A 25,902-nucleotide genomic window follows, 5' to 3' on the forward strand; every position below is an offset into this window, starting at 1 on the left:
ATAGTTTGGAGCTTTTCTGGCCAGAGACTTTGCGCAATCTTACATTGTTTCCTGGATCCAATTTGGGAAAAGTTCAATGTTACTGAGAAACAAACATAATAATTTGACCAGAAATGGGCGTTTTTTCTGTTTTATGGTTCCTGGCATTCACTTTTAATCTCAAATGATCTAAAGACACCCAAAGAAGGGATCAATTTTCCTTGTCACTGGAAGCCATTAAACATAAGACATACTTTATGTATCCCAAATATGGGAACTTTACCAGAACGAATCAATAAACAGATGTTAAACAAGATTGTGTACACTGTAAAAAAACACAAACAAACCAAAACAACCCCCCCACCCTCCAGCCACCTACAGTAATAGTGCAGCATCTGGTGTGCCAGAAAAACACAGTGAAATAACGGAGCTTTACGATCACGGAAAAATAAAGACATTTTAATTAAACATGGAAATTTTCTCGTTTTGGAAACTAGTTCTGTAGCTTTAAGTTTACACAGTATTTTTTTAAAATTGCATTTAAATGTGCAAAAATGATAAACAAATATCTAATAATACGATAAAATACTGCTACAATAAAATCAACCAAGCTTAAAATTGCTACAGTTACCAGTCAGGTTTATTATGTAGTAAGAAGACAATTTTAGAAGGTTGCCACGCCCACAGTGCTTTTCATTTACATCTGGTTCAATCTATAAACCGTCCATTTTCCACCCATTAAAATTTTCCATGTTGCTGGCTATCTGTTTGAACTTTTTCCACACTGTCCCCTTGTAAGTGTCCCTCTGTGTAAAGTCCGTCAAGCATCCTTCAGATTTGACAGTTATTGATCTGCAAGTGCCCGCCCCTTACACCTTGTTTCTAATCAAAACTAAAACAAAAGAATCTGATTGGTTGCATCACTTTCCTGATTTAACCTATTTTTACGTTACAAAAAATGAAATTATTACAAAAATACTGTTTGTTTGGTCTTACATGACTAGACTATTCTGTTTATGGAAGAGTTTAGTAGTTTTGTAAAATTATATTGAATGATCCAAGTCTGTAATTTCACAGCCAATTAACATTTATTGTTCAATCTCATTAAACTTATGCATGCCTTAAGAATAAATCTTTACAGAATTTTTATTATTCCTTCTCCATAACGTCACAGTTTTATGGTTTATTTTAAAATAAACAGCACAATTATAAAATACACAGTCTGTGAAATTACACTAATTATAATTGTTAACTGTGTTTTGACAGCTTACTAATATTTGCAGTTTACGTTATAAACACCAAACTTTCTGTGAAAAATGTCAATTTTGTTTATTCAGTTTTTTTCCCCTATTTTGCAATTTTATTGATAATTTATTTACAGCTATGTGTAGCAAATTTAACAGACAGAATGTTTCATTGCAGATTCTTTTAATTTTAAAGCATATAAAGGAATGTTTTTACTTTAAAGTATCGAAGACCCTAGATTTCAGGCTACAATTGCAACTTCTCAAAAAACGATGATGTAGCTCTTGCATAAATCTCAGTGTTGTTGTCGACCGTGTCAATTTACCACGAATCAAGGAAGAAGAAGAAAAAAAAGGGAAACGATGCTGCCTCATGACTCAAATCCTCAGGCTTGCTCACACATGCCAAACGCACTCAGAGGATTGAGAGCCACCTGTTTGCCAAGTGATAGACGCAACAGATGCACTGTTGCCTGACCTCTGGCCAATTTACACATGTACACATGCACGCACACGGCTTTTGTTGTTAAGCAAAACTCCTGATACAAGAACAAACGCACCCACAATCATGACTGTTAATCACGCCGAATACAAAGGCTGCTGCATTTTGCGCAACAATACTGCCATTTGTTTCAATTTGCAGCAATATTGAATAAGAAAATAAATAGATGCAAGAGATTTCTCACATATTTTTATACATTTATTGAACAAATGATCAAATCAGTTAAAGTGTTTACGTGGAGGGTTACAGAGGTGGTTAGTGGCTGGCTGGAAGTTGAGGTGAGTTGGGAGGAGATGGTGGAGCTGCTACTTCAGGACCCGGCACATCCACCTGTGTAGAAAACAAAAATGTGAAAACAGAGAGAAGAGAAACTAAAATTGATCTACTTCCAAGACCGTTGCATCCCCTCTCCATCCTACTTTCATTAGAAATAGGCTAAAATATCTTTTTGCATATATTTTAAAAAAGAAAGCTTCTGTAGTGGTGGTAGTGGGTTGTGGGGGCATGATGCCCACCGTGGGGGGAAATTTGGAAGAATCTCTTTGCAGTGTGGGCGGTGGTGTTTTGGAGCGCCAGCTGGAGGCAGACAGGGGACAGGCCTCCCTACTGCCTGCAGCCGGCTCACAAAACGCATCCGCCCACGTCTCGCTGTTTTTATAAACCTGTTCCTGGAGAGTCTGTAGGCTGGCACATACTGGGGGTGGACCAAATAACACTAATCTTTCAACTTAATGATGTAACAAATTACGCCCGTCAAAAAGGCCAGACAATTTGACATCAGTGCAAGATTCAGAGGCTTTATGAGCCTTCTGAGGCAATCTTTAGAAGAGCTAGAAGCATGGATGCAACACATAAATAACCAAAAAGTATGTGTTTTAAAAGAAAAACATTCGGGTAATCCCAGCGAATGAACCTCAACAAGTCCATTTAGATAACCGAAGTCTCTCTCTCTCTGTTGTCTAGCTGTACAGCGGGTTTTAGTATTGAACATGTCACCTATTTTCTAAGTAAATATATTTCTAAAGGTGCAATCCACACACACAAAGAAATCAAACCACAGAAGTCCAAAGGCACTGCATGTCACCCCAAAAGCACCACGCCAACAGTGAAGTTTGAAGGTGGGGACATCATGGTGCAGGGCTGCTTTTCAGCATATGGCACTTCCTTCATATAATTAGAGCAAGGATGAATGGACAAATTAAAATCTGCTTCCATCTACCAGGATGATGAAGATGAAACGAGGGTGGACATTACAGGGAGAAGATGCTCCCAAACGCAGCCAAGGAAACTCTCAGAGAAAGAAAATAAAACTGTTAGAAAGGCCGGGCCAATCATCGGACCCGAATCCAGCTGACGAGAAGGGACCCCATGTAAGCCTGTTTGTGTGGAAGAATGGGCCAAAATCACCCCTGAACAATGCATGCAGCAGGTTTCTCCATACAGGAGGCTTCACGAAGCTGTCATCACCAACAAAGGCTGCAGTACTAAGTAATAAATAACTCTCAGAAAGTGTGTTCAATACTATTTCCCTTTGTCACTTAATTTATGGACATCTATCGTTGATTTCTTTGTGTGTGTGGATTGGGCAGGTTGTTGCCGACATCTGGTGAGAATTTCATGTCAACAGCACTCTAGAAATATATTTACTTAGAAAATTGGTGACGTGTTCAATATTTATTTTACCAGCTGCATGTCTATCAATCAGAGAGAGAGAGAATTGTTGCAATTCCAAGTTCCCCCACTTCATACCAGCATTATAATTTGCAAAACGGTGCAGAAGAATCAACTAAAGCAAAAGGACGCCGCGGGTCATTTTAAAGACATACTGCCATGTTGAGCAAACACAACATCTGTAACCCTCAAACGCTGCAATTTAAACTGCACTCGATCATCACAGTAAATGTTGTAATTTAGAAAATTGTTTTGGTAGTATGACATCATCTGATGAAATGCTGCTTTGACTTAAAACAGCTGAACAGTGAACACGAGTCACAAACAGGGTGACTTTCACTGTAAAGACCAATCAACACTTCACAATATGATGTCAGGCAACAGCCATCACCAGAATGGTGACGATGCTAACAAAGTTACTGCTATCCATTCCTTTAACCTACCAGAGTCATAATAATTGATCATTAATAATCACACTTAAAGGCACAGGCTGAAATAAAAACACACGCACCTGGATTTCAAGCATTGTAGTGAATCCAGCCATTGTTTAACTGTTTAATACTGAAGGTTGTTTCTCAGCAGTTTTTCCACATTAAGGAAAGACAGATTTATTTCAAAGAGCTGAGCATGACAAGAACAGCCAGCCAGCCTCGGGCTGCTTAACAAAAGGAATGAAAAACATTCATGTGGTCTTAAAATGACATCTGTTTGCCACTGCAGGCTGCGAAAGAGAAGGAGAGGAGGTGCATTTGGCATGTCTGCCTACATATGCTTTCTTATGATGTAACGTGGTTGTCCTTCAGAGATCTTCTAGACCTCTTTCACTTTATAGCTCTTCCACTGATTAGCGGTAGCGACGTTCTGATAACTCGGGACAAACGGGACAGGGCGGCTGCCCTTCGTACACCTCGTGTGCACGACAAACACGGCATGCATTAGAAGGTTGGCTGATAATATATAACAGTGACCTCCAAGACTATAAAACTGATGTGCAGCCTCTCCTGGAGGAGGTCTGCATGCTAATCCTGCGCTCTTAAAAACTCCACAAATATATGATCCAAATATTTCACAATTTTAATATCAATCCAACTCAGGTCTTCAGACTTTTGTTCTTAAAAGTGCCATTTTCAATTCCCCGAGTATCCAATCTCTGTGTAGAAAATGTAGGCCATGGAGCACAGTATATCATCAGTTGCCAAATTAAGTGCGTCTATTAATGAGTACATCTTTTTTTTTATTATTACGCCATCAGTGATGCGCCGAGGATGCCAGAAAGGCTGCAGCGAAATCTATTTCGCCTAGATGGCTCCATCCAAAATTAACTCATAACCTAGTTTGAATTTGCAGAATTGATGCGTCTATCTTTCAGCGCTCCAGTCAACCTCGGTTATGCAGACGGAGCGGATTCACCTTTCGCATCAATCCAGACGTCTAGAAGTAGAGCCTTGAACATGCAGAGATTTAAAAATATTTTTCCCTCGGATCTTCACTCGGCGTTTGTGTTTTTGATGTCGACTTCAGAAAGCAGCCTTTGTCCTTCATGAGGAGGATGAGACCTGCCTTTTCCTTGAGATTACAGCCCGCGATACTTCTCCTGTCTCGGTTTTTGCCAACATAATAATGCACGGTAATAAAAACAGAGTGCTAAATCCTAACCTCTGGCTACTGGACAAATACTCAACACCGTCCAGACATTAAGAGTTCTCTCTGGGCTGGTTTCAGTTCTTCAGAGCTAAAAAACGGAGACATTTGCTGTTCTTTTCTCAAACATATTTTTATTAGATTGAAGCACATTTGCTGTTCTTACCAGTTTCTCTGCCCGTTGCCTCAGTTTCCTCCAGACTGTGTGGTGAGCCTGCAGAGAGAGGAAAACGTGACTTGGAGGCACATGTAGACACAATAAAGTGCTTTTTATACATCACACACTTCTTGGCAATTGTGCATGACAAACTGTTGTAACAGATGGACAATCAAGTGCCATTTGATTAGCTTTTGTTCCACTGCTGCAACGCTTTTAAGGATATTAAAAGAGAAAAACACGAACAATAAAGCCTTTATTTAATGTGGGCTGGACTGCTTTACATCACTTTTACAGTCCTAACAATCAAAGCACTAAAACGTGCATGAAGTTTACAATCATATGACACTCAACCTGCCAGTATCCTTAGTATGTGCAAAGACACTGGAATAAATTTTGCAATTAAAAGAATAGATAACTGGTTCCTATATATACAGCTTATACTAAACACACTTTCTCACCTGAAGCTGCAGAGGCAGGGAGAGGCCCTGTGCTCGACGATGGAGGCCCCAGGATCCCTGCCCCAGGCTGTGGAGGGCCGTCACCTCATACTGGGAGCACAAGCCTGTTCTGGCCACCAGGGGGCCCCCACTCAGGAGTACATGGTCGCCGCATCTACCAAAACGGGTACATGGTTGGTTGAGTTTAGGCGAGTGCAGGAATAATGAAAGATTCTACTCTGCCTGTCATGCAGTGCAATAAGGAAAGTTTCAGTCTACTGGTGTTTGCTCAGTGTCCAAATACTGTTACACATATTTGTTAAATGCAGAAGCACAGCCTGCAAAGTCAAAGGAGACGCAAATTCATAAACTCTAGCTAAAGTTAGGATACCTGTCTCGAGTTTAGTACCAAGTGACTGCTCTTAAAGAAGGTCCTGCTCTTGATATGTTACTGCGTATGAGATATGACGATATCTGGATGTTGTGTTTTCTTTCTTGCACTGTGCGTCAGTTGTATTTGTTCATTTATTTGAGCATGCATTGGTTGCGGTGTGTGCTGCTCTCTTGGCCAGGTCTCTCTTTTTGTACTCTGTTTATGTAAAAATGCAGTGTCACCTGTAGAGCATCACTGTGCCTTTGGGATTTTGAGATGCTTTCTGTTCCACTTCTTCCTGCTTACACCTGCCAGAGTAGGAGAAAATACAACAAATAAAGCATTTAAAACTAAATGAGTCGTGAAAGGAGGTACATGGAAGTGTGAGCTGTCTACACAGCTGAGGAGCACTCAGATGCCAGTCTACCTGCTGTGTGAGAAAGCCTCCAGTGCTACAGAGGGCGCCACTTCCAGAGGCTCCCAGGCCAGGTCTTGGTGGATGAGCTGCTGGGCCCCTCTGGTCAAAGAGCGTAACGACTCCTGAAAAGAAACGGACGTTTTGCTTGACAAACAGATCACCAGATAGTAAAACATCAACTGACAAACAGCAGGAGTCGTTCCTGCCCTCCAGCTTCTGGGCAGGATCGACTCCATTAGGAATGAGCAGGGATGGCAACATTACAACCAAAATAAGGCCGAATGATGGCTGAGTTTGTGGGATGATGAGGTCTCGTCACTGCGATCTAAGAATCACATAATTTCAAACAGCTGATTTTTGAATGGAAAATCTCATTAAAGAGAAACTTAACATTGGCCAGATGTCACTACTTCTTACAGTAAAAACTACAACCTGCCTAAACAGTTGTAGTTTTTACTAGAGTCGCAGGGCTTTTTCCAGTCGGGCTACGAAAATCTAACTCAGCTCTGCCCATCGGGCTATCATAGGAAGGAAAAATATATGGCAATGCTTTTGCATTCTTTCGCAAATGTAGCTGTGTAATTATGTCATTGGCATCGATGAGCCTCTGTCAATATGTCACATATTGAAATCGAGTTTGAATTTGCGCTTGTTTTTTGCTTTCACTGTGCGATCGCGCGAACTGTGTATAGAGAGCGGCAGCACTGATTGGTAAGTCACAGATTAATTGTGTACCAGTTCCTCTGAGGTCGTCTTATCACTCATTAGCTTCCTATTCAAACATGACAAGTGAAATCTCTCGCAGCAAGCTTGAACATGCGATAGAGGCTGATTGCGCAGAGAATCGCTGACCGTTAAATGCATTATTGCTCAGTCTGCAGTATCTTTCCCAGAACAAACACCAATTGCAAAAACATACTATAAATAAACCAAGCACAACAAGAACTCCTGAAAAATCTGTTTAGAACAGTGTACTATGTTGCAAAGAGTGAACTACCACTGGCAAAATTTAGCCGTCTTTGCAAACTTCAAAAAGCAAATGTCCTAGATGTTGGTTCCACTCACCTCTTACCCCTGACTTCAGTGGAAATTTGAGATTCAGGATCTGACACAGACTGATTCATCTTCTACAAAGTTCTTACAAGTTCATAGAAATTTCTGTCCAATTAGAACCAAGTATTTAAGTTGATGATTGTAATTTTTATACAATTGTTGTAATTTGTGTTTTAACAATTTTTTGATTGACGTTTTGTTTCCTTTGCAATATTATACATTTAAGTATAATATCTCTTTTTTGGGGGGCTTCTTAAATTTATTTTGGGCTACCAAAAACTGAAGAGTGCCTGCCCGAAGGGCTACCAGGGATTTCGAAATTTTGCGAGCCCTGAGTTGTATTTAAGAGGCCATGAGCACCTGCCGCTGCAGTAAAACAGATGGATATTCACCATCTAGGTAAACAGAAATGATGTCGGCAGCGACTGCAGTGGCGTAATAGAGCTTTGGACCATACACGCACCTCAGAGGGAGTCCATGAGTCGAGGTGGGGGTCGAGCACCACGTCACAGCAGAAGGCCCCAGAGAGGACTGCAGGGAAATACAAAGTCAGCACAGCAGAAGCAGAAATGTCAAAGCAACATTTTCACTTAAAAAAATGCTTAAATATCAAACATCAAGACATGTAACATATGTCAGTAACTAAACACAACCTTGGTTTTTTTTAATTATTTAACATCAGTCAACAAAGACCAGATAATACATCAAAACACTCGAGGTCAAACTTCTGAAGACACATACTCAGGGTCAGGGTAAACAGTGGTTTTCTACCTGGCACTTCAGGTGTGCGGAGCAGCTCCACAGTGTAATCATCCTTGAAGGCTGTCTCCAGCACCTGACCCAGCAGGGCAGCGCAGGAACGCCAGTACGCCTGAGCACAAGACAAGAGGACAGGACTAACACTCAAATATTCACTTATTCTACAAACTGGCTTCCACATCTTTACTGGCCTTGCAGCTCTGATGCTCTGATGTCAACAATATTTTCTTTTCCCAAATAAAAGGTGTGATCCTTTAGCAGCAAGCTGAACTTATGAGAGAACGTTTGTCTGTCAAAGTACCTCATTGACCAGTGTGGGGTCGTTGTCTTTAAACGTGAGCAGAGTGAGCGAGCAGGAGTGGGTGAGGGGCTGGTGGAGAGGCCATGGTTCTCCGTCCACAAGAGCCAGAGCTGAGTTTGTCACATGATGCTCCGTCAGATCTGAGAGTGACAGAGCGTTTGTTTGGAGTGAAACATGTAACAACACGTTATTAACACGTGCAACTGAAGCTTACGGTGGAGAATTTATAATCGGTTTGTTCTTTTCACTCACGTCTAGCGCAGCTCAGCGGGGTGGACATTCCTTTGTTCATGACGAGCAGCGCACCGTCCAGCCCGGGGCCCTGCATGGACACCTCGATCTTCTCGATGCGGGGGTACAGAGCTCTCTGCCTGGCCTGCTCTCTGGAGAAGACGGCGTTACGCTGACTGCGTACCTCAGCCAGAGATGGACGCTGAGCTGCCGCAGCGGACGCAAAGCCTGTGGATATATATTTAGTCTGTTAACTGTTTTTTTTTAAAACTATATTTTATAAATATTTTGCTCTTTACTTTTTTTTTTTTAAACTGTATTATACTGGTGAGTGACTGTCTTCTGCTCGTCAAATACATTTCATTGCAATGTTGACCCTGTGCTAACTTCCATATGACAAATAAAACTGAAACTTTTATGCAAATATTTATTGTACAATTATTTAAGGGGAAAAAAGCTAAGAAGTCGACTTTTTTCATCATCATCATTATTATTACTTCGTCTGCTGTACCCAACCGTGACTCTAAAACAGAGTTTTAGAAAGAGCCATGATTTTGTACCGTTATACACCTGCGCACTTACAAGGCGCTTTATTAGGTACGCCTACTGTCACTGAGCTGGACCTCCGTTCACCTGAAAAACTACTATGTATTTAACCTGTGCCTTCCTGTTATTGATTCAATAAGGTGCCGGAAACATTCATCGGAGATTTTGCTCCACATTGACATGACAGCATCATACAGTCGCTGCAGATTTGTCGGCTGCACATCCATGATGGGAATCTCCTGTTCCAACACATCCCAAAGCTGCTCTCACATTTCTTGCGGTGACCCTCCTGTTGCCAGTACTTTCTCTTTACAATATATAACCGTAAAAAATATATCATATTTTATTGTATTATTTATTTCTATGACAATTAAATCCAGCTTTAAAGGAGCATTACTGCAGCTTACAGCTGTCACAAGCCTGACCAGCTACATATGCTAGTGCTACACGGATAACAACTGGTACTCACGTCGCTGGAAAATTCGACACACGGTCCTGCTCGCCATTTTCACGACTGTTCCTACAGCCACGCAAAAAAATACCTCAAACAGATACAACAGAGCAAACAGATAAATGTCTATTACAAACGTCTATGGCTGAAGGACGCCATGCCTGACTCGTGTGCAGCGCATATTTAAGTCCGTAGAGGAACTGATGTTTTCAGAAGCTAAAGTTCCACGTGTAAAACGACACGCTGTTTTAGCTTAAGACAGCAGGTGTCGCTGCTGGCAGTAGTTTCAAAGAAGCTGGTGTAATTTTGTATTAAGCCAGTCAATAAAATATATCGTTTACTTCTGTGATATTTTTACAGGCACTGTTCCTAACATATGGTGTCTAAGATGTATTTCAGCATCACCTCAGCTTCCATACCTTCCTAAGTGCTGAAAGACTTTTCCTCTTATTCTGATTGGAGGGAACCCAAACTTATGATCTTGAATCTGGAGTCTCACACACCCCTCTAGTTCCATCCTTCTAATGGACTCTAATGGCACTCCAAATTTGACAAATGCCCGCTGGATTTTTCAGGACCAGAATCTGCAGTAGGCGTTGGCACTAATGGCAACCGGCAGGGGCAGTAGCACAAGGACGACCAGCCAGGGGAACGCAGACGCAGGACCAAAACATCATAAATCATCTCGACGCAGGCCAAGGCAGTGCCAGATTACTGCTAAAGAGCAAAGCTGAAAGGCGGCTATATTTTCTCAATGAGTGCAAATCTTATGACCTCTGGAGGTTAACATGAAAGGAGAGCGGTAACTTCAAAGACTGGGGAGGAAAAAAAACAAAAAAACACAAAGGCATTTTTTGATGACACAAAAAAGATGATCCAACAAAAAACACACACGACACACTTGTGCATAAAGATTTATTATTTTGTTGAAAATAAGTGTTTCTGACATTGAACCACTAACATATCCGATGTGACTAAAGATAGATGAGCTACACACTGACACTGATGTTCACTTCATACATTGTAACAAGGCATTTGTATCATCTGTAAGGTGTCTGCAGAGTGTTGGTACATTTTATCGACTGACTGACTGATTGATTACCGTCTCTTTGGGTGCGATTGATTGTACTCACTTGCGAGTGTGACAGTACAACTTCGTGCACACGTCATCCACAGTTATTATCTGTGACATGAATGGGACATGAATCCCCCCCTAAAGGTGCGGCCTTTTTTTTGTTTGTTTGTTTGTTTTAAACACATTCGTTCATCCTGTCATTCATTCATTGTTAAGGTGGGCCCTGCTTCCAAATGCCTTCCAGTAACGACTCCTTCACAGTGGTGTTAACTTATCTTTCCGGGTACCCGGTGAATGGCCGTTGCACTGGCAAAAAACAAAAAAAGTGCAAAAAAGAACAACAAGCAGAAGAAAAACAGGACAGATAGAACTGCTGAGCACGCCGAGCCGTCCTCCCATGGACCTATGGCTGCTTTCCCAAAAGCATTTAGCACTGTGGTCCTCTTTGTTGATGGCTTTTAAGATGGTTTTTGGCACCGCACTGCCTTTGGGAAAACCCCGGGAATTCACTCTGGAATAATCAGCAAAAACCATGATAGTAGCAGGAAGGTCGTGTGTTTGTTTTTGTTTTTTGTTTTATTTTAAGAGGGAAAAAAAATCCCCTCTGTGTTGGAGAAGTAGTGAATGTCAAAACTGAATTCCCCTTAACCTGCTTTCTCTGGAACTTCCTACATTTCCCAGAATCCTTTAGGAAGCAGCTAAGAATAGTGACACCAAAAGTGGGGGTTTGCTTCCTTTAACTCTGCCCCGTCTCCAATCTTCAAGTTTGTCTAACATGAATACATTTGGACTCTAATTTCTACTCCTCTCCAATCCATCCACCAATCACTCCTGCTCCACCTCACTTCTGACATTTAGCTACTGTATGCTACAGGCGGGGCAGCAGGCCTCTCTCCGGTCCGGCAGAGGGCAGAAGTCCATCTGCCTGACGATCTCCGCGAAAAGCTCATCCACCATGGTCTTGCTCTTGGCTGACGTCTCCATGAAGGGGCAGCCCCAATCCTCAGCCAGCGCCTGGCCCTCGCTGGGAGACACCTCCCTCTCATCCTCCAGGTCCACCTTGTTGCCCACCAGCACCACCGGTACCTGCTGGTACCTGCAAATTAAGAGAGAAAGTGACATCAGTGAAACTGTGCTGCCTTCACCACCCCGCTGGGTGTCTTTTGGTACCGACTACAGGAACTTCGTGATTCCTAAGGGACAAAGAAAGAGAAGGAAAGAGCCATAAATGCGTCTGCTTGTGTGTCTGTGTGTGCATTGTTGGCCTACATACTGTATTTGCTCAATGCTGAAACAATAAGGGGTTTGAAACAATGCACAATAGAGCGAGAGGAGAGGAATGAACCCAGCTACGCTCAGCTCCAGCTTCCCAGGAGGCTCCTGCTGCTCAGCGGGCGTCCGGTACCAACAGGAGGTCCTTTCAGAAAACCGCCATCATGAAAAAACCCAACTGATGGTCCATTTATTGCTGAATACATTACATATGTGTTTGCATGGTGCGCAAGCTGCATATTTTAATGGATTCCAATTCTTGTTTAAAAATCGTTAGCTCTGCACTTTGCACTTGCACCATTTCCATCGTGCACTGAACACGTCTTAAGGATCAAAAGCCTTCTCCCCCAACGCGCGGGGCTGACAAGCCCAGTCCTCTTCCCCTCTGAGCCATCGATACGAGGAAACCAGGCTGGGGAGAGTAATGGAATAAGTTATTGAATAATTGAATAAAGCTAATGTGCTGCTCTCACATGGGAGAGACATGAACACTGGGGCACTGGAAACAACTATTTTCTACTTCATATTCATCTTTGGCTATATTTGATGCTTGTTACTGCTGTAAAAACTCCAAGGCTTAGCATTAATTTATAAAGAGCCGTGTACATTACTTCTGGTTTTGAGAAGAGGCTGACATCTGTAATTTGGTAAGTAACTCCTTAAAGGTGCACTTTAGTCAAATCACACACACACACTTCTTCAAAACAGCACTGCCTTCATTCAGTGGGGACAGACAGACAGTGGGTCTATAATCAATATTTCATACTTTGTGAAATGGCCCGTGAAGAGGCCGAAGGAGAGCTCAAAGGAGAATGAACATTGGACTAATATTCATCAGCATGAAGCAGAACTGCCAACAAACGCTCATTTTGCTGTGTAACTGTTGCTGGATCTCTAAAAAGCAACTACACTCACTGGCCATTTTATTAGGTATGCCTATTAGCTGCTTTTTAATGCAAATGTCTACACAGACAATCGCATGGCAGAAACTTGATGCGTTTAGGCACATAGACTTCGTCAAGACTACCCGAGCATCAGGATGGCAAAGAAAGGTGATTTAAATGAGACTGGTGGTGACAGACCATCTGGTCAGAGTATTCCAGAAACTGCTGATCTGCTGGGATTTTCCTACAGGATGGTCTGAAAAAAGAGAAAATATCCAGCGAGCAGCAGTTTTCTGGGCGAAAATGTTTTGTTGATGTCAGAGGTCGGAAGAAAATGGCCAGACTGCTTTGAATCGATAGGACGGCGACAGTGACTCAAATAACCAGTCACTGCAACCAAGGTATGCAGAAGAGCATGAGTTACAGCAGCAGAAGGCCACACTAGGTGGTCTTCTGGTGGTCTTGGCACACTTTGGGCCCTTTAGTACCTTGTTTATTCTGTACCACAGAGAATTAAAACAATTCTTTAGGTAAAAGGGAGTCCAACTCAGTAATAGCAGGGTCTACAGAGCATTTGCTAATTGGCTTGCAATAATTAATGGTTGCAGTTCCTCAAATGGCCACTTGAAGATTCCTAGGTGCACTGCCACTTCACTGAATCACACCTCTGTGCTGTTTTCCTGAATGCAATCATATATCATCCCGTCCACAGTGTATGGACGCAGCTTGCTAGAGTTAATACTTCAATACCAGACTTCCCAAACCACTGGGTAATGTCAAAGTGGCCATCTTTTATATACAGTGACTTGTCGCAGTTTTCCAACTGTGGCAAACTGTTAGCACACTAGTTGCTACTTCACAAACAGACACTTATATTATACTTAAATGAAGCGGGACCCCACTTTATTCAAGCAAAAGATATTGCATTTCAGTTAGATGCCCTTCATGTCTCCTGCGATTAAATAACTACACAATATCAATTAAAGCGGGTGTATATTCTCACAACAGGTAATAGCATAGACTACCTAATAGCCTTGGCCATCAGTCATTCCTAAGTGCTCTCCCAGCCTGCCTTATTGATCTGCTGGCGCTATTGAGAAATAGGCTCTTATCTACAAATTGGTGGCCCGCTGCCACGCTGCTCAGCTGGGAGAAGAGCTGAGGCGTGGAAAAGAGCTGGCAAACGTTTCAGCGAGCTAACAGGGGCCAGAGAGCTGCAGGAAATGAATGCAGGCAGCAGGGCGGAGGACACTTATGGACCTGCTCGAGTGTCATTCAGCAAACCGGTGATTTTAAAGGGTTCTGAGCTCGACCTGTATCTGCACCTCGTTTTGGATCTCCAAAGCTTCTCCAAAGAGCATTTCTTTTGTCTTAATTGCCTATAAAGACACTTCAAACTGTCAGGCAGACGAAACTCATTCCACACAGCCGAAGACTTCCTTCCCTGCAGCCTGACATTTTCCCTAACAACAGCTGCACTGTACAACACAAACGCACGCACACACACGCAAAACAACAGCTGACCTCAGCAGGACAACCATCTCGCATGGCCCGTGTGTTTGGAAAGCTGGAATCTAAAGGGTGTGAAGTGTGAACAAGGAGAGTACCGTGGAGACAAACACAATCTGACAGCCTTGCAGGAGAAACTCTATATATATCTACAAAGACACAGGGAGAGCCAGATTCTCCGGGGTGGGGCGGGGAGTTTGCACGGCGACTGTTTATTGCAGCATCGAACTACAAGCCCCTCCTCATCGGATGAGGGGGGAGCAGCTCAGCGCACCGTGGAGAAAAGTTGTCCCACAGGGATCTATAGGCTGCTATCACTCCTTATTGAATAATATCTCAGGAGGTGCTGGAGTGAGAAGCTTAATGTCTTTATCTCAAGCATGACTCTTCACTATAGCTATGTGCTAACTGTGCTTGCTTTACTGAAGTGTTCATTTGCTTTTTTAGTTGATTGATATGACATAAAACAATGAATGTCTCTGTTTCCACGTGATGCAGTGTAACTCGGTCATAGGTCCTTCTACCTTTGGGGAAGACCTGACTTAATTTAATCTACAAGTACTACTAAATCCTTTAGATCAGGATTTGGATGGATTAATAACAGGTAGAACAACTCTCTTTGACGACTGCTAGAGTATAACCCTAATTTCTCTTTTCTGAACTTTGTCATTCTGGCTGCTTACAGAACAAAATGATTGGGTGCGTGTCAGACGTTAGTGAAGGTGATCGGCTTACTGGGGTTATATACCGAGGTTATATACTGATATATACTGAGGTGACAAAAAACAACATTAAGGGTACAGCCGAGGTCGTCAAATGTCGTTTTTATGGGGGGAAAAAGGTTAAATACTGTTTTTAAAATACATATTTTGTGCTTTTATTTTGAAATTTTATTTTGAAATCTTTTGAAAGCAGCTATAAAAACCCGTCCTTTAGCCTTTTTCAGTTCACTGTAATGACCCAAAACCCCCATATAAGTATAAAAGACCAGTTTCCCAGTTAAAGGCAACTGTTCTTTTTTTTTTTAAAGTGGAATTCTTATATGGATTTTTTTTTTAAAAATTCTGTACATATTTGCAAATTTAATTGAAATGTATCTTATTATGTTTACTTGGATGCATAACTTTGCACTAGTTTAAGGTTTAATATGTCGAGAACATCAGTTTGGATTGTTTTGTATAATGCCGTGTGTTTATACACAGCAGCACTTTGAGCTAAAAAGTGAAAGTCCGTCTATATCTCTGACGATCTGCATACTATCAGTTTTGAATCCAGTCCGGGGCCTTTTTGCATGTTCTGCGAGGGTCCTCTCCATGTACAGTGGCTTCCTCCAGCAGTCCAAAGACAAGCACAGTGTGGTTAACTGGTGATTCTAAATTGTCTGTATGTGTGAAAGTGAGTGTGAATGGTCATCTGCCTCCATGTGATAGCCCAGAGACAGACCTGTCCGGGTAGTACCCCGATGGCATTGATAGGGTCCAGCCCCCCCACCACCACCACAACCCCGTATTGGATAAGCAGAAGAACATGGATGCATGGGTCTGTGACAGTTATTCCAGTTATCATGATACAGAATGTCCTCGTGACTATTGGAGCCTTAACGGTATGTTTACCAGTGTTACGTTCTTCCTGAAGTGTTATTTTCCCGGCTGTATAAATATAAATCAGGAGAAACTAACAAACGCTTCTGACTCGTTCCTTTTACAGCACTTGGAAACCACCTAGTATGGGGATTATCTGCACAGTTGGAATGTGTTGGGATTGCTTGGCTGAACCATACAGTTGTATAAATATGCAGATTTTAGATTTAAAAACGGAGCGTGAGAAACAATGCTAGAAATATAAAGTGGCTTAAGATAGCTTAAAAAACTATATCGATTTATTTTTTTTATTTTAAGTCTGTATTGATATCTAAAATATTGCAGCATCCCTATGATGCATGTATAAGCCTGAAATAAAAGTTAGACACAAACGACTTAATGCCATTCACCTCTGCAGGCTGTTATTTCAGCTGCTGGCAAAGAGGCAAACACAAAACCAACCCACCCACCCACACAGAGAATCAGCGTTTATTCCTCACATAAAAAAGATGGCCTCCACATTTTCCATTTAGCCTCGGGGTACAACAGACTTGTTAAGGCTACCTGCTGTGCTAAATAGCTTCAGTGACCTCACTTACCTGTTTTTTTTCTTTTGTTTTGTTTTTTTACAGGGCCCACAGCAAAAAACACTCATACAAATTACAAAAGAACAGTCAGACATCGCCTACATGAAGCCCTCCAACCCTGCAGCCACCTCTTTGCTCTCTGGATCTGCTGTTAATTACCAGTTGTAGCAGCAGCAGCAGCGCTGTGTGACAGCCAGCCATGTATCTGCATGTAGAACTGGATAGAGAAATCACACAGCCTATAGTGCCCACACTATGTGAACTCCCAAAGGGTGTGTTACTGCTGGAGAACAAAGCTTTGGTAGCTAATGTTTCTGTAATGCCTCGGTATCATGGAGGAAAAATCAAGGAAGCGAAATAACAAACCACAAACATTCCCGTGATACACAGGCAAAGAGAGGGGTCTGCACAGCAGATGGAGAAGGTGTTTTTTTAAAGATGAAACCCCAAGCTTCATTTCCACCTTTAATGCTGCAACCCAGCTCCCCTGACAATCTTCTTCTCTGTTCAGATAGAAAGACATTAAAAGAGGATGTGAGTTCACATGGCCAGTGCTGCTTTGAGCTATGATACCTGCTGTTCTGTGCACCTAAATGACAACAAGACTCCCAAAGAGAGATATAAGCTACTGTTAATAAAGCTATTATTAAAATATTCCAGTTTCTTCCTTCATTGTGAGTGTTGAGCCTGAAAGAAGTATCTCAGTCAAGCAGCCAAAAAGAAGCCAACTGGAAAAGACTGATCTGCACTTCCTCTTCTGGTCACATGAGGCTGATCCAAAAATAAGTCCCCAAAGACCTCGATGTTCCTCCACAAACATGGAGCAGTGGACTGAAATGTTTCTGAGTGGAGCTGTGATTAGTAAGAAGTTAATTTAATTGGCAGTTTTATATATAATGCAATAAAGACTCTTTGCAGGTTCTCGGTCATCTAGGTCATGGTAGTTTTAAGAAGGACTTCAACTCAGTTTTGGTTTCTTACCCCTCCCAAGTGCATAACCTGAGGCTGTCTTTCTGCTATTTACCTTAGCAATATGCTGGGTGTCCGTGTCTGTTTACTCTAGAGGAGGCTGTGAAACTTTGTGCAAGGATTCAGAAAGGAGTTGCTGAATCGGTAAAGCTCACTTCTGTCCGATGACAGCTATATCGAGGTGTCGAGTTGTTGAGGGACTTTTCTGCCAGTAAGCATTATTGCTGCAGTAGGCTCTTTGAGCTGCTGTTAGCCCCTGTTAGCTGCTGTTTTGTCACTGTTACCTGTGACCTACCTACTTAGTGAAACTTCTTTGAATTGGATTGAACACTGTTGGACATTTGCAAATAAACTTTCATACAATGTATACGATGTTTATGACTATAATGCCTATCAGAGAGAATGTCTGATTTTTAAGAGACTTGAGCCTAACATTACCTGGCATGATGTTAGCTTAGAACCAGCTGCTGTTGTCGCATGGCTAAAGTAATTGCAACAATATATAAATATTAAATACACATATTTAAGCATGTTTTCATGTGTTAAAGCTCTGACTTCAGTTCAGGATATGAGACAGAATGGCAATAGCATGACCTGTCACCTGATATGTGTATTACAAAAGGCACAAAAAGCAACAAAACAGGCCTCCTCTTATTCACAACCCTGTTCAATAGCACTCCTAGTGGTCTAATAACACTACAGGATGTCTTTAACATTAGCTGTGCTCATGCTATTTGTACAAGTCAATTTAATACATGTTGAATGGCTGCATTAAACCATCAATGCTACAAAGCTCTGACTGTTTTTCCTACTTGGGAAGCTGGCATCAATATGTGCAACATTAGAATGATTTAAAACACTTCAATGACTGCAATATAAGAATGCAAACTGATATAATCCATCCATCCATCCATCCATCCATCCATCCAATTCTATTATCCAGTTGAGTGCCAATGCAAGTTGGACTATCTATAAACAGAGATTTGCTTGAGCTGTAGGTGAGGAACTAGAAGTTTTTGGTACCAGAAGGTTTCTGGATTATATTTACAGCCTGAATAATATTGACCAATCACAAGCTTCATGAACAAAGATTGGTGCACACGACAGGGAGCTTCAGCCTGGATACCAGCTGGCTCCATGGGAAGCCCTGTATCACTGGGTGCTATCCCAAGAGATCGTGTCATCACATGATGCTTTCCTTCAGTGACACCGAAATGCATATGCCTTGCAGACTTTGTTTTTTTCACTCTGTAAACATTCCCTTAGGAAGTAGAATCACCATCACTGTTTATCGGGTTCATAGCTGTGGCTGAAGTGATAGTCATCTAAACATAGGAAGGTCCAGATAAACATCAAGGCAAAGAATCTTTTGTAACCCTGAGGGATTAAAAGATAAACCGGAATGAATGCGAGATGATTCACAAGCAAGGAATTGTAATTGCACAAATGGTGTTCACTTTAGACTTTCCTAATGATGTTTGCTTTTTTTTATTGTACTACACTCACCTCTGGGCAAACTGGGCTTCACTTTAAAGGCTGGGAATGACCATTGTGATTCATATTAAATTGGACTGGATCAAGGTAGAACCATGTGTTTTCAGATCCCCTGAATGAGATAAATGGTGGCACATGATGAAAACACTTAAGCAAGCATAGTGCAGCAAATATGTTAAGTCTATAAGTCCAAGCACTTTACTGGTGGCTATCCTCAGAGAGCTGGCTACTTAAACATTTCTCTCCTCACTTATGGGCGATGCTAAAAGCCTAAGGAAAAAAAGTGGCTTTGTCCCTACACCAAAGTGCCCCCTGGGATACGTAGTTTTGGTCTCTCCACCCTATTCCCACTCAGTGGTGCGTGCTGCTCACCTCCTGCTATTAGACACAGCATCAGTGCAGCGTGAAAACGCAGCTCCAACACTTTGAACGTGCTTCCTCCTCCTGTGCCGATTAAACTATAAACCTTAACGTGCAAGCGAGGAGATCATTAGATTGCGAGGAGGGCTACGCCCAGATGTTGTTATCACAGATAGCGACTTAAACGGGGGTTTGTGTGGTTAGACTAAGACCGTGCTGGAGCGTTCAGGGGGGTAAAGCTTATCTGGCGTAGTGTTTGTTAACCTAAATACGCACAGAAAATTGTCCACATATGTGAAGAAAAGCTGCTATATATCAAGTGTCTTTGTATTTAATGTATTTCCTGCTTCTCTTCACCTCTTCTTTAAGTCAACACTGTAATGTTGATGTATATGTGGCGCCAAAGTCGTGTCAGATGGTGACCACATGTCAACTTCAAATGTGCTCATCTGAACACATTTAAACGGATTTTACCATTTATAGTGTGGTTCACAAACTAAATTAGCTGTTTACCCCTAACTGTTAGCATTTCTGTTCACCGCTTTTAGCTAACCTTACATTTAATAGCAGTTCATCATGTTTAGTGACCACTTTCTTCATTGTGTTTAGCAAACAAACTATTTAGACTGCATACTTTTAGCAAAGCTTTAAAAGTGTAATCCACACTTTAAGCTATAATTTGAGCTTCTAGCTCATGATTTTAGCTAGCTATTTTGATGTGTTAAGCTAACAGTTTCAACTGTTAAGCCATCCATCCATCCATTCGCTTCCGCTTATCCTTTTCAGGGTCGCGGGGGGCGCTGGAGCCTATCCCAGCTGTCATAGGGCGAGAGGCGGGGTACGCCCTGGACAGGTCGCCAGTCTGTTGCAGGGCTAACACACAGGGACAGACAACCATTCGCACTCACATTCACTTGCACATTTACACCTAGTGGCAATTTGGATTATCCAATTAACCTATCCCCACAAGCTGCTAAGTTTGTGGGGATAGGTTAAGCCATCCTTTTAATTTTAATACTTTTGACATTTTACCATAGGTTGTTTCCAGCAGCCAGACGTTCTTATAATATTTTAAAAGCAATATTTCTCCAGTCTTTCTAAAGATATATTTTCTTTGAGCTATGGTAGCTTTTTCACTAGTTTTCAGTCCATCCGTGTACCTGACTGCTTTTGTTAAGCCACTTCACATTGACCTATGAATCATTCATGCATTAAAAAGGCACCTAATTTTTCTCCATTTCTTTAGTGGCATCTACAAAAAATGCTAAATATAACACAGATGGAGAGACAGAAAATAACATTTTTATATCAATACAGTGGAACCCCGGCTTACGAGGACCCCATTTAAAGAAAAATTCAAGTTATGAAGGCACTTAACGGCAATATTTCTGCCCGTGGTACGGCAAAATGCCTGCGTAATGAAATCCGCTGGCTCTGATTGGCTGAGCCCAGAATGCCCACAATGCCTTCCGAATCATGTGATAACATCTTGGCTTTTGTGCTTGTGTTTCGCCGTTCCACGTGAAAGAAGTATTGTTGCTGCAGTTAGCAATTAGCCTATCGTTCATTCATAATGGGGCCGAAAAAACGGCGAGGCAGCGAGTTCCGATCAAAAGGCGGCTGAAGAATACGTATGCTTTTCTTCAGTCTCCACCACCTCCTCCTCCACCAAGAACTTCGTCTTCAGCCAGCATCGCCTCACTCAAAAGGCGATGGAAAAAGGTGCTTCGACTTACGAAAATTTTGACTTACGAAAGACCCTCTGGAACGAATTAATTTCGTAAGTCGGGGTTCCACAGTAAGGTGATTCCCAAAGAGCTATTAACTGAAAATAGTTGGCATATTTCAGTATGCTGTTCAGTGTGCCCTTAAAAAATGTGAGGAAACTGGGTAAGTGGAGAAGAAAAGAAGCAGCAGGCCTAAAAAAAAATTCTCCACTGACGCCTGATCAGAAATGGTTTCAGTGGAAGGATGTATGTCTAGAAGCCATTCTTACGGAGGGGAAACGGGGAGAAAATGCTGATTCATCCTCTTCCGCTTATCCTTGTCAGGGTCGTGGGGGGCTGCAGCCTATCCCAGCTGTCTTAGGGCGAGAGGCAGGGTACACCCTGGACAGGTCACCAGTCTGTCCCAGGGCTAACACACAGAGACAGACAACCATTCGCACTCACATTCACACCTATGGACAATTTAGAGTTACCAATTAACCTAATCCAAATTACACAAGAACTGGAATGAAAATCAGTGGCAGTTTGAAAACTCAAAAAGTTTGCATTCAAATCAGTGTCAACATATACCGTGATTATCAAGAGAGAGATACAACATTGAGTGTGTACAGCTATTTGTAAAACACGGGGGGCTTTGTCATGGTTTGCGTTGCATTCAGCCAGTGGTGTTAGAGATATTGTCTGAACAGAGAAAAGAATAGAGCAAAATGCAGCCAACTTCCAAAGAAAGAGCTTTGAATGTCCTTCAAGAAGCCTGGAGAACTATTCCTGAAGAATTCTAGAGACTCGGTTTTTGCCTGATATACTATGCTTCCATGTATATTAGCATGTTTCAGTAAGTTGCTGCACCTATTTCCTATTTTCTACCAAAATATAGAGAAATGAGGGGTGGCTTAAGACTTTTGCGTAGTACTATATTCAAAATGTTAGTATTTCAACCTCTAGCTAGCCACACTTTTAGCTAATCAAGTTTCACTTAACAGAATTTACAAGTTTTTTTAAATTATACTTTTAGCTAACTATTTCAGAATATTAGGCTAACAGTTTTAGCTGCTTAAGCAGGATTTTGGCAAGAAATTCTGCAACAGAGGTCATAATATTAGCTCACAATTTTAGCTATTAGCCACTTTTTAGTTTAGTGAGATATTTTTTAATGGTTACCCGTGTGTTACCCATTAATTTTAGTAAACTGTTAACTATGACATTACATTCGGGTTTTCTTTAGGTTGGGTAGCTGATCTGTCATACAACGAGCGGACTATGAGACTATGGATTCACGCCTCCTTAACCAAACAGCATATCTCACTTCTTGTCCATGCTTGGCACATGGAAAGCCTTGCATAAGCATTCTGGTTTATATGACTGCCTAATGGAGGCCTGATGTCTTCTTGGCTTTCAACCCAACACAATCCCATTAAGTTCTGGTGAGTGGGCACATACTATATCTCTGTGTGAGGCTCGTTGTTACTGCTGCTGGCTCAGCAACAAGTTTGGGAGGAGGGAGGCTGTTTTTCTAAAGACAGCTAATGGAGAGCAGGAGCCGATTGTGACGGACACCTTAACGAGATCAAGTAACTAACCGAGTAGATCTTGCTAGTACTTCTACTTTTGTCACAGACTGTGACAGACCACCGTTTCTAGCCTCACTGACCACTCAAGTTCACACAGCATCCACACCTAAGACCAGTTTTAAGCAGCTAATTAGAATCATGCATGTCATTAAGAGTGTGAGAGGAAGCCAGGTACAGCGAGTCACAGGGAGAACATGCAAACACTTAATTTCTGTGTAATAATGTCTCTGCACAAACCTCAACAACAATATTATGTTTTCAAGTCTACTTAAGGGTGTTTTACTTATCTGCAGCTTTGCACATACAGTAACAAGCCCCACTTCAAAGCCAGAGCAGTGTGAAATACAAGCATGAAATATTTATAGGTATACACTTGAGGACGGCGATGGCTGCTGCAGTGTGGGCAGCCGCTTTGGGTGCTGGGGCACTTTTTTATCCATCATTACTATTAAATTAATTTTAAAGGAGTCCCCCCGCCCCACCCCCACGCATTCGCCATCACTGTGCATCGTCAGCTGTGACGCTCTCGAGCTTCCACTCGGCCTGTGACGTCCACACCACAAGAGAAGCACCGAGTTCACTCCTGGGAGGCAGATGGAAAGCGCCGCAGCAATACTCTACTGGTGAAATGATAAATGTCACAATACTGTATGAAACGAGCATGCCACCACACTCGTGTTCAACACGCAGAAAATGGGGGCAATATAAGTGTAATCATAAAAAATTAGAGGTGTGCAATCACAAGATTTTTGTCTTTTCTTTTCTGATGATAATGAAGTGCACCCCCCCCCCCTCCCCCTTCCCCAATGATGATGCTCATGTAAGACTACTGCATGAGTCAGAGCTCCTATCTCACTTTATCTTTGGTTTCCTTCTGCATGTCTTCTTCGCTGATTTAAAGTGGGGCACTTTTAGTGGGGATTTTTGTTGCCTTAATATTACCACACCTAACACTCCCCCATCTTCACTGAACAGCCATGAAAAGTAGCATCAATCGCTCATCTATCGGCTGCTGGCATCAAAACAACAACAGCTATAAAAAAAAATTCTATTGAAGAAGTCATAATGATGCGCTTTTGTTGGGAATAAAACAAAGAAAAATACGTTTCACTCCAGTTGCACCCTGGAGTCACAGGCTCACACAATTACACAAGACTCTGAGCCAAAAAAAAAAAAAATTCCAATGTGTCACTACCGAAAAGGATAGACCACAGCCTTTCTCCCACTCTCGCTCACTCCCAGGCTGTGAGATGAGCTCAGGGGATGTGTTGAGTAATGGACTGAGCTGATCAAAGCCGTGCAGAGTTAGTCATGTGTGAGAGACGCAGAGAATATCAAACCCTGGGAGAGTTCAGCGGGTTGATGTGTGACAGGTGAGCCGCAGCTGGGCTCTTATGAAGAACATATGAGCGGGATGCAGCTTCTCACGAAGGACTGGAGGAGAGCGTGGGGGAGAGAGGAAGAGGAAGAGGAGGGAAGACGTGAAGAGGATGGCAATTTTGGGATGTTTCTCAGCCTTAGTTTAAAATGAAAAAAACAAAACAAAACACTGATTTGTATGTGTGTGTGTGGGGGGGTTCATTTCATTTATAGAGGCCCTGGAGGGGCTCCATGGGGTACTCCAAACATGTTTACTGTTATATGTGACTGTTTTATTTATTTGAATCAAGGTGTAAATATTTATTATCATATCCTTAACATTCCTTCACCGACACAGACAACTTCCGGGGTCCTTATTGCCCCAATATGGCTATTTAAGGCCCCTAAGACGTGTTTTGCTCGCCTTTTGTCTGTGGCATCAGAGCATTTATTTAGAATTACAGTGAATTACAGCAAACTGGAAAGCGTCTCACCTTTTCACCCTGATGATCTGATCTCTCATGGGTTTGATGTCCTGAAAACTTTGCTGGTTGACCAGGCTGTAGACCAGGATGAAGCCCTGGCCGTTTCTGATGTAAAGGTCTCTCATTGAGGCGAACTGCTCGGTGCCGGCCGTGTCGAGGATCTCCAGCACCGACGGAGAGGAGTCCACCTCGATCTCCTTCCTGTAGAAATCTTCAATGGTCGGGTCGTACTTTTCTATAAATGTCCCGGTGACAAACTGGACCGTCAGCGCGGACTTCCCCACCCCGCCGCTGCCGAGCACCACCACCTTATACTCCCGCATAGCGCTCCCGTGGAGTTAAATCCGGCATGCAGAGAATAAAGTGATCTGCAGCGGATCAAAGAAACGCATGCCCGTGCACAGCAGCCCAGACTCACGCTACAGGCATGACACAGCCTCCGGTAAACGAGATGCTCTTGCAGTTATAGGCGGCCGAATGGAGATGATGCTGGAGCATTTAGCCCTGAGATGCACAGCCACACTGCCTTCTACTGAAATATTCCCACGCTATCTTGAAGGGACACCATTCCGGAGGCATCCATAATGCAATAAGGCGTCGGTGCGGTTAAAATAAGATCGGCTATTATTAGAAACAACTAGACGGCGCATCTTTTTATGTGCCGACAAAATAAAAGGCTAACACTACATTTCCCCTGCACAGTGGGGTACAGTGGAGTTAAAGGCGAAGAGCACTCTTTGCCTTATAGAAGACAACAGTGCTGGGAATCCACGCCTCTGGTGTGCTTCATCCACTGGATGCTACTATTTCCTGGAAGATATGGAGGGAGATTAGTGCCACATGGCAACAGGGAGCAGAGCACAGATGTGATGGAAAAGAAATAAGAGAGGCTGCTGTGACATAATTGTTTTTGACCTCGTTTTAAACGGAAATATAAGCTAATCTGTGAGGAATGCTGTCAGCAGCCAATGGGAGGCTAGCCTGCACAAGACAAAGCCAGAGGCTTGGACTTGGTTTCCAGCACATTATAATGTCTCAAGACAGTGTCAACATGTGATGCTCGACTCTGAGCTCTACTGAGGGATGTTAACTGAAGCCTCAGTCAAACTACATAAGTCCCACTCTTCAATTACAGTTTAGTTTTATTTCTATTGCACCAAATCACAACAACAGTCGCCTCATGGTGCTTTATATTGTAAGGTAAAGGCACTAACGGAGAGAAAACCCCAACAATCAGGTGACCCCCTGTCAGCAAACACTTGAC

At 42.4% G+C, this 25,902-nt stretch overlaps 2 protein-coding genes across 2 annotated transcripts; both read right to left on the reverse strand.

Annotated features, from left to right (window-relative positions):
• Positions 1–1,901: 1,901 nt before the first annotated feature.
• mrpl39 (mitochondrial ribosomal protein L39) lies at positions 1,902–9,971 on the reverse strand. The gene is made up of 10 exons (XM_003440951.5): positions 9,785–9,971; positions 8,791–8,997; positions 8,539–8,678; positions 8,250–8,349; positions 7,942–8,009; positions 6,435–6,547; positions 6,250–6,315; positions 5,656–5,809; positions 5,204–5,251; positions 1,902–2,055 (listed from the first exon to the last, which is right to left on the reverse strand). The coding sequence occupies exons 1-10, from the start codon at positions 9,819–9,821 to the stop codon at positions 1,981–1,983; spliced, it is 1,008 nt and encodes a 335-aa protein (XP_003440999.1). The 5' UTR covers positions 9,822–9,971; the 3' UTR covers positions 1,902–1,980.
• Positions 9,972–10,667: 696 nt separating this feature from the next.
• On the reverse strand, positions 10,668–25,430 carry LOC100694930 (ras-related protein Rap-2a). The gene is made up of 2 exons (XM_003440867.5): positions 24,648–25,430; positions 10,668–11,937 (listed from the first exon to the last, which is right to left on the reverse strand). Exons 1-2 carry the CDS (start codon positions 24,959–24,961, stop codon positions 11,700–11,702), a joined length of 552 nt encoding a protein of 183 aa, XP_003440915.1. The 5' UTR covers positions 24,962–25,430; the 3' UTR covers positions 10,668–11,699.
• Positions 25,431–25,902: the final 472 nt, after the last annotated feature.

Source organism: Oreochromis niloticus, linkage group LG23, assembly GCF_001858045.2.
Source record: "Oreochromis niloticus isolate F11D_XX linkage group LG23, O_niloticus_UMD_NMBU, whole genome shotgun sequence".
NCBI classification, from domain to species: Eukaryota; Metazoa; Chordata; class Actinopteri; order Cichliformes; family Cichlidae; genus Oreochromis; species Oreochromis niloticus.

Bases quoted from the DNA above. Each gene is read 5' to 3' on its own strand.
- mrpl39 (XM_003440951.5), bottom strand. From the start codon at position 9,821: ATGGCGAGCAGGACCGTGTGTCGAATTTTCCAGCGAC. The intron at 6,548-7,941 runs GTGCGTGTATGG...GTTTCTTTTCAG, and splicing joins ACTCATGGACTCCCTCTGAG to GAGTCGTTACGCTCTTTGAC. The intron at 6,316-6,434 runs GTAGACTGGCAT...CTACTCTGGCAG, and splicing joins GAGGCTTTCTCACACAGCAG to GTGTAAGCAGGAAGAAGTGG.
- LOC100694930 (XM_003440867.5), bottom strand. From the start codon at position 24,961: ATGCGGGAGTATAAGGTGGTGGTGCTCGGCAGCGGCGGGGTGGGGAAG. The intron at 11,938-24,647 runs GTGAGACGCTTT...CTTAATTTGCAG, and splicing joins CAGATCATCAGGGTGAAAAG to GTACCAGCAGGTACCGGTGG.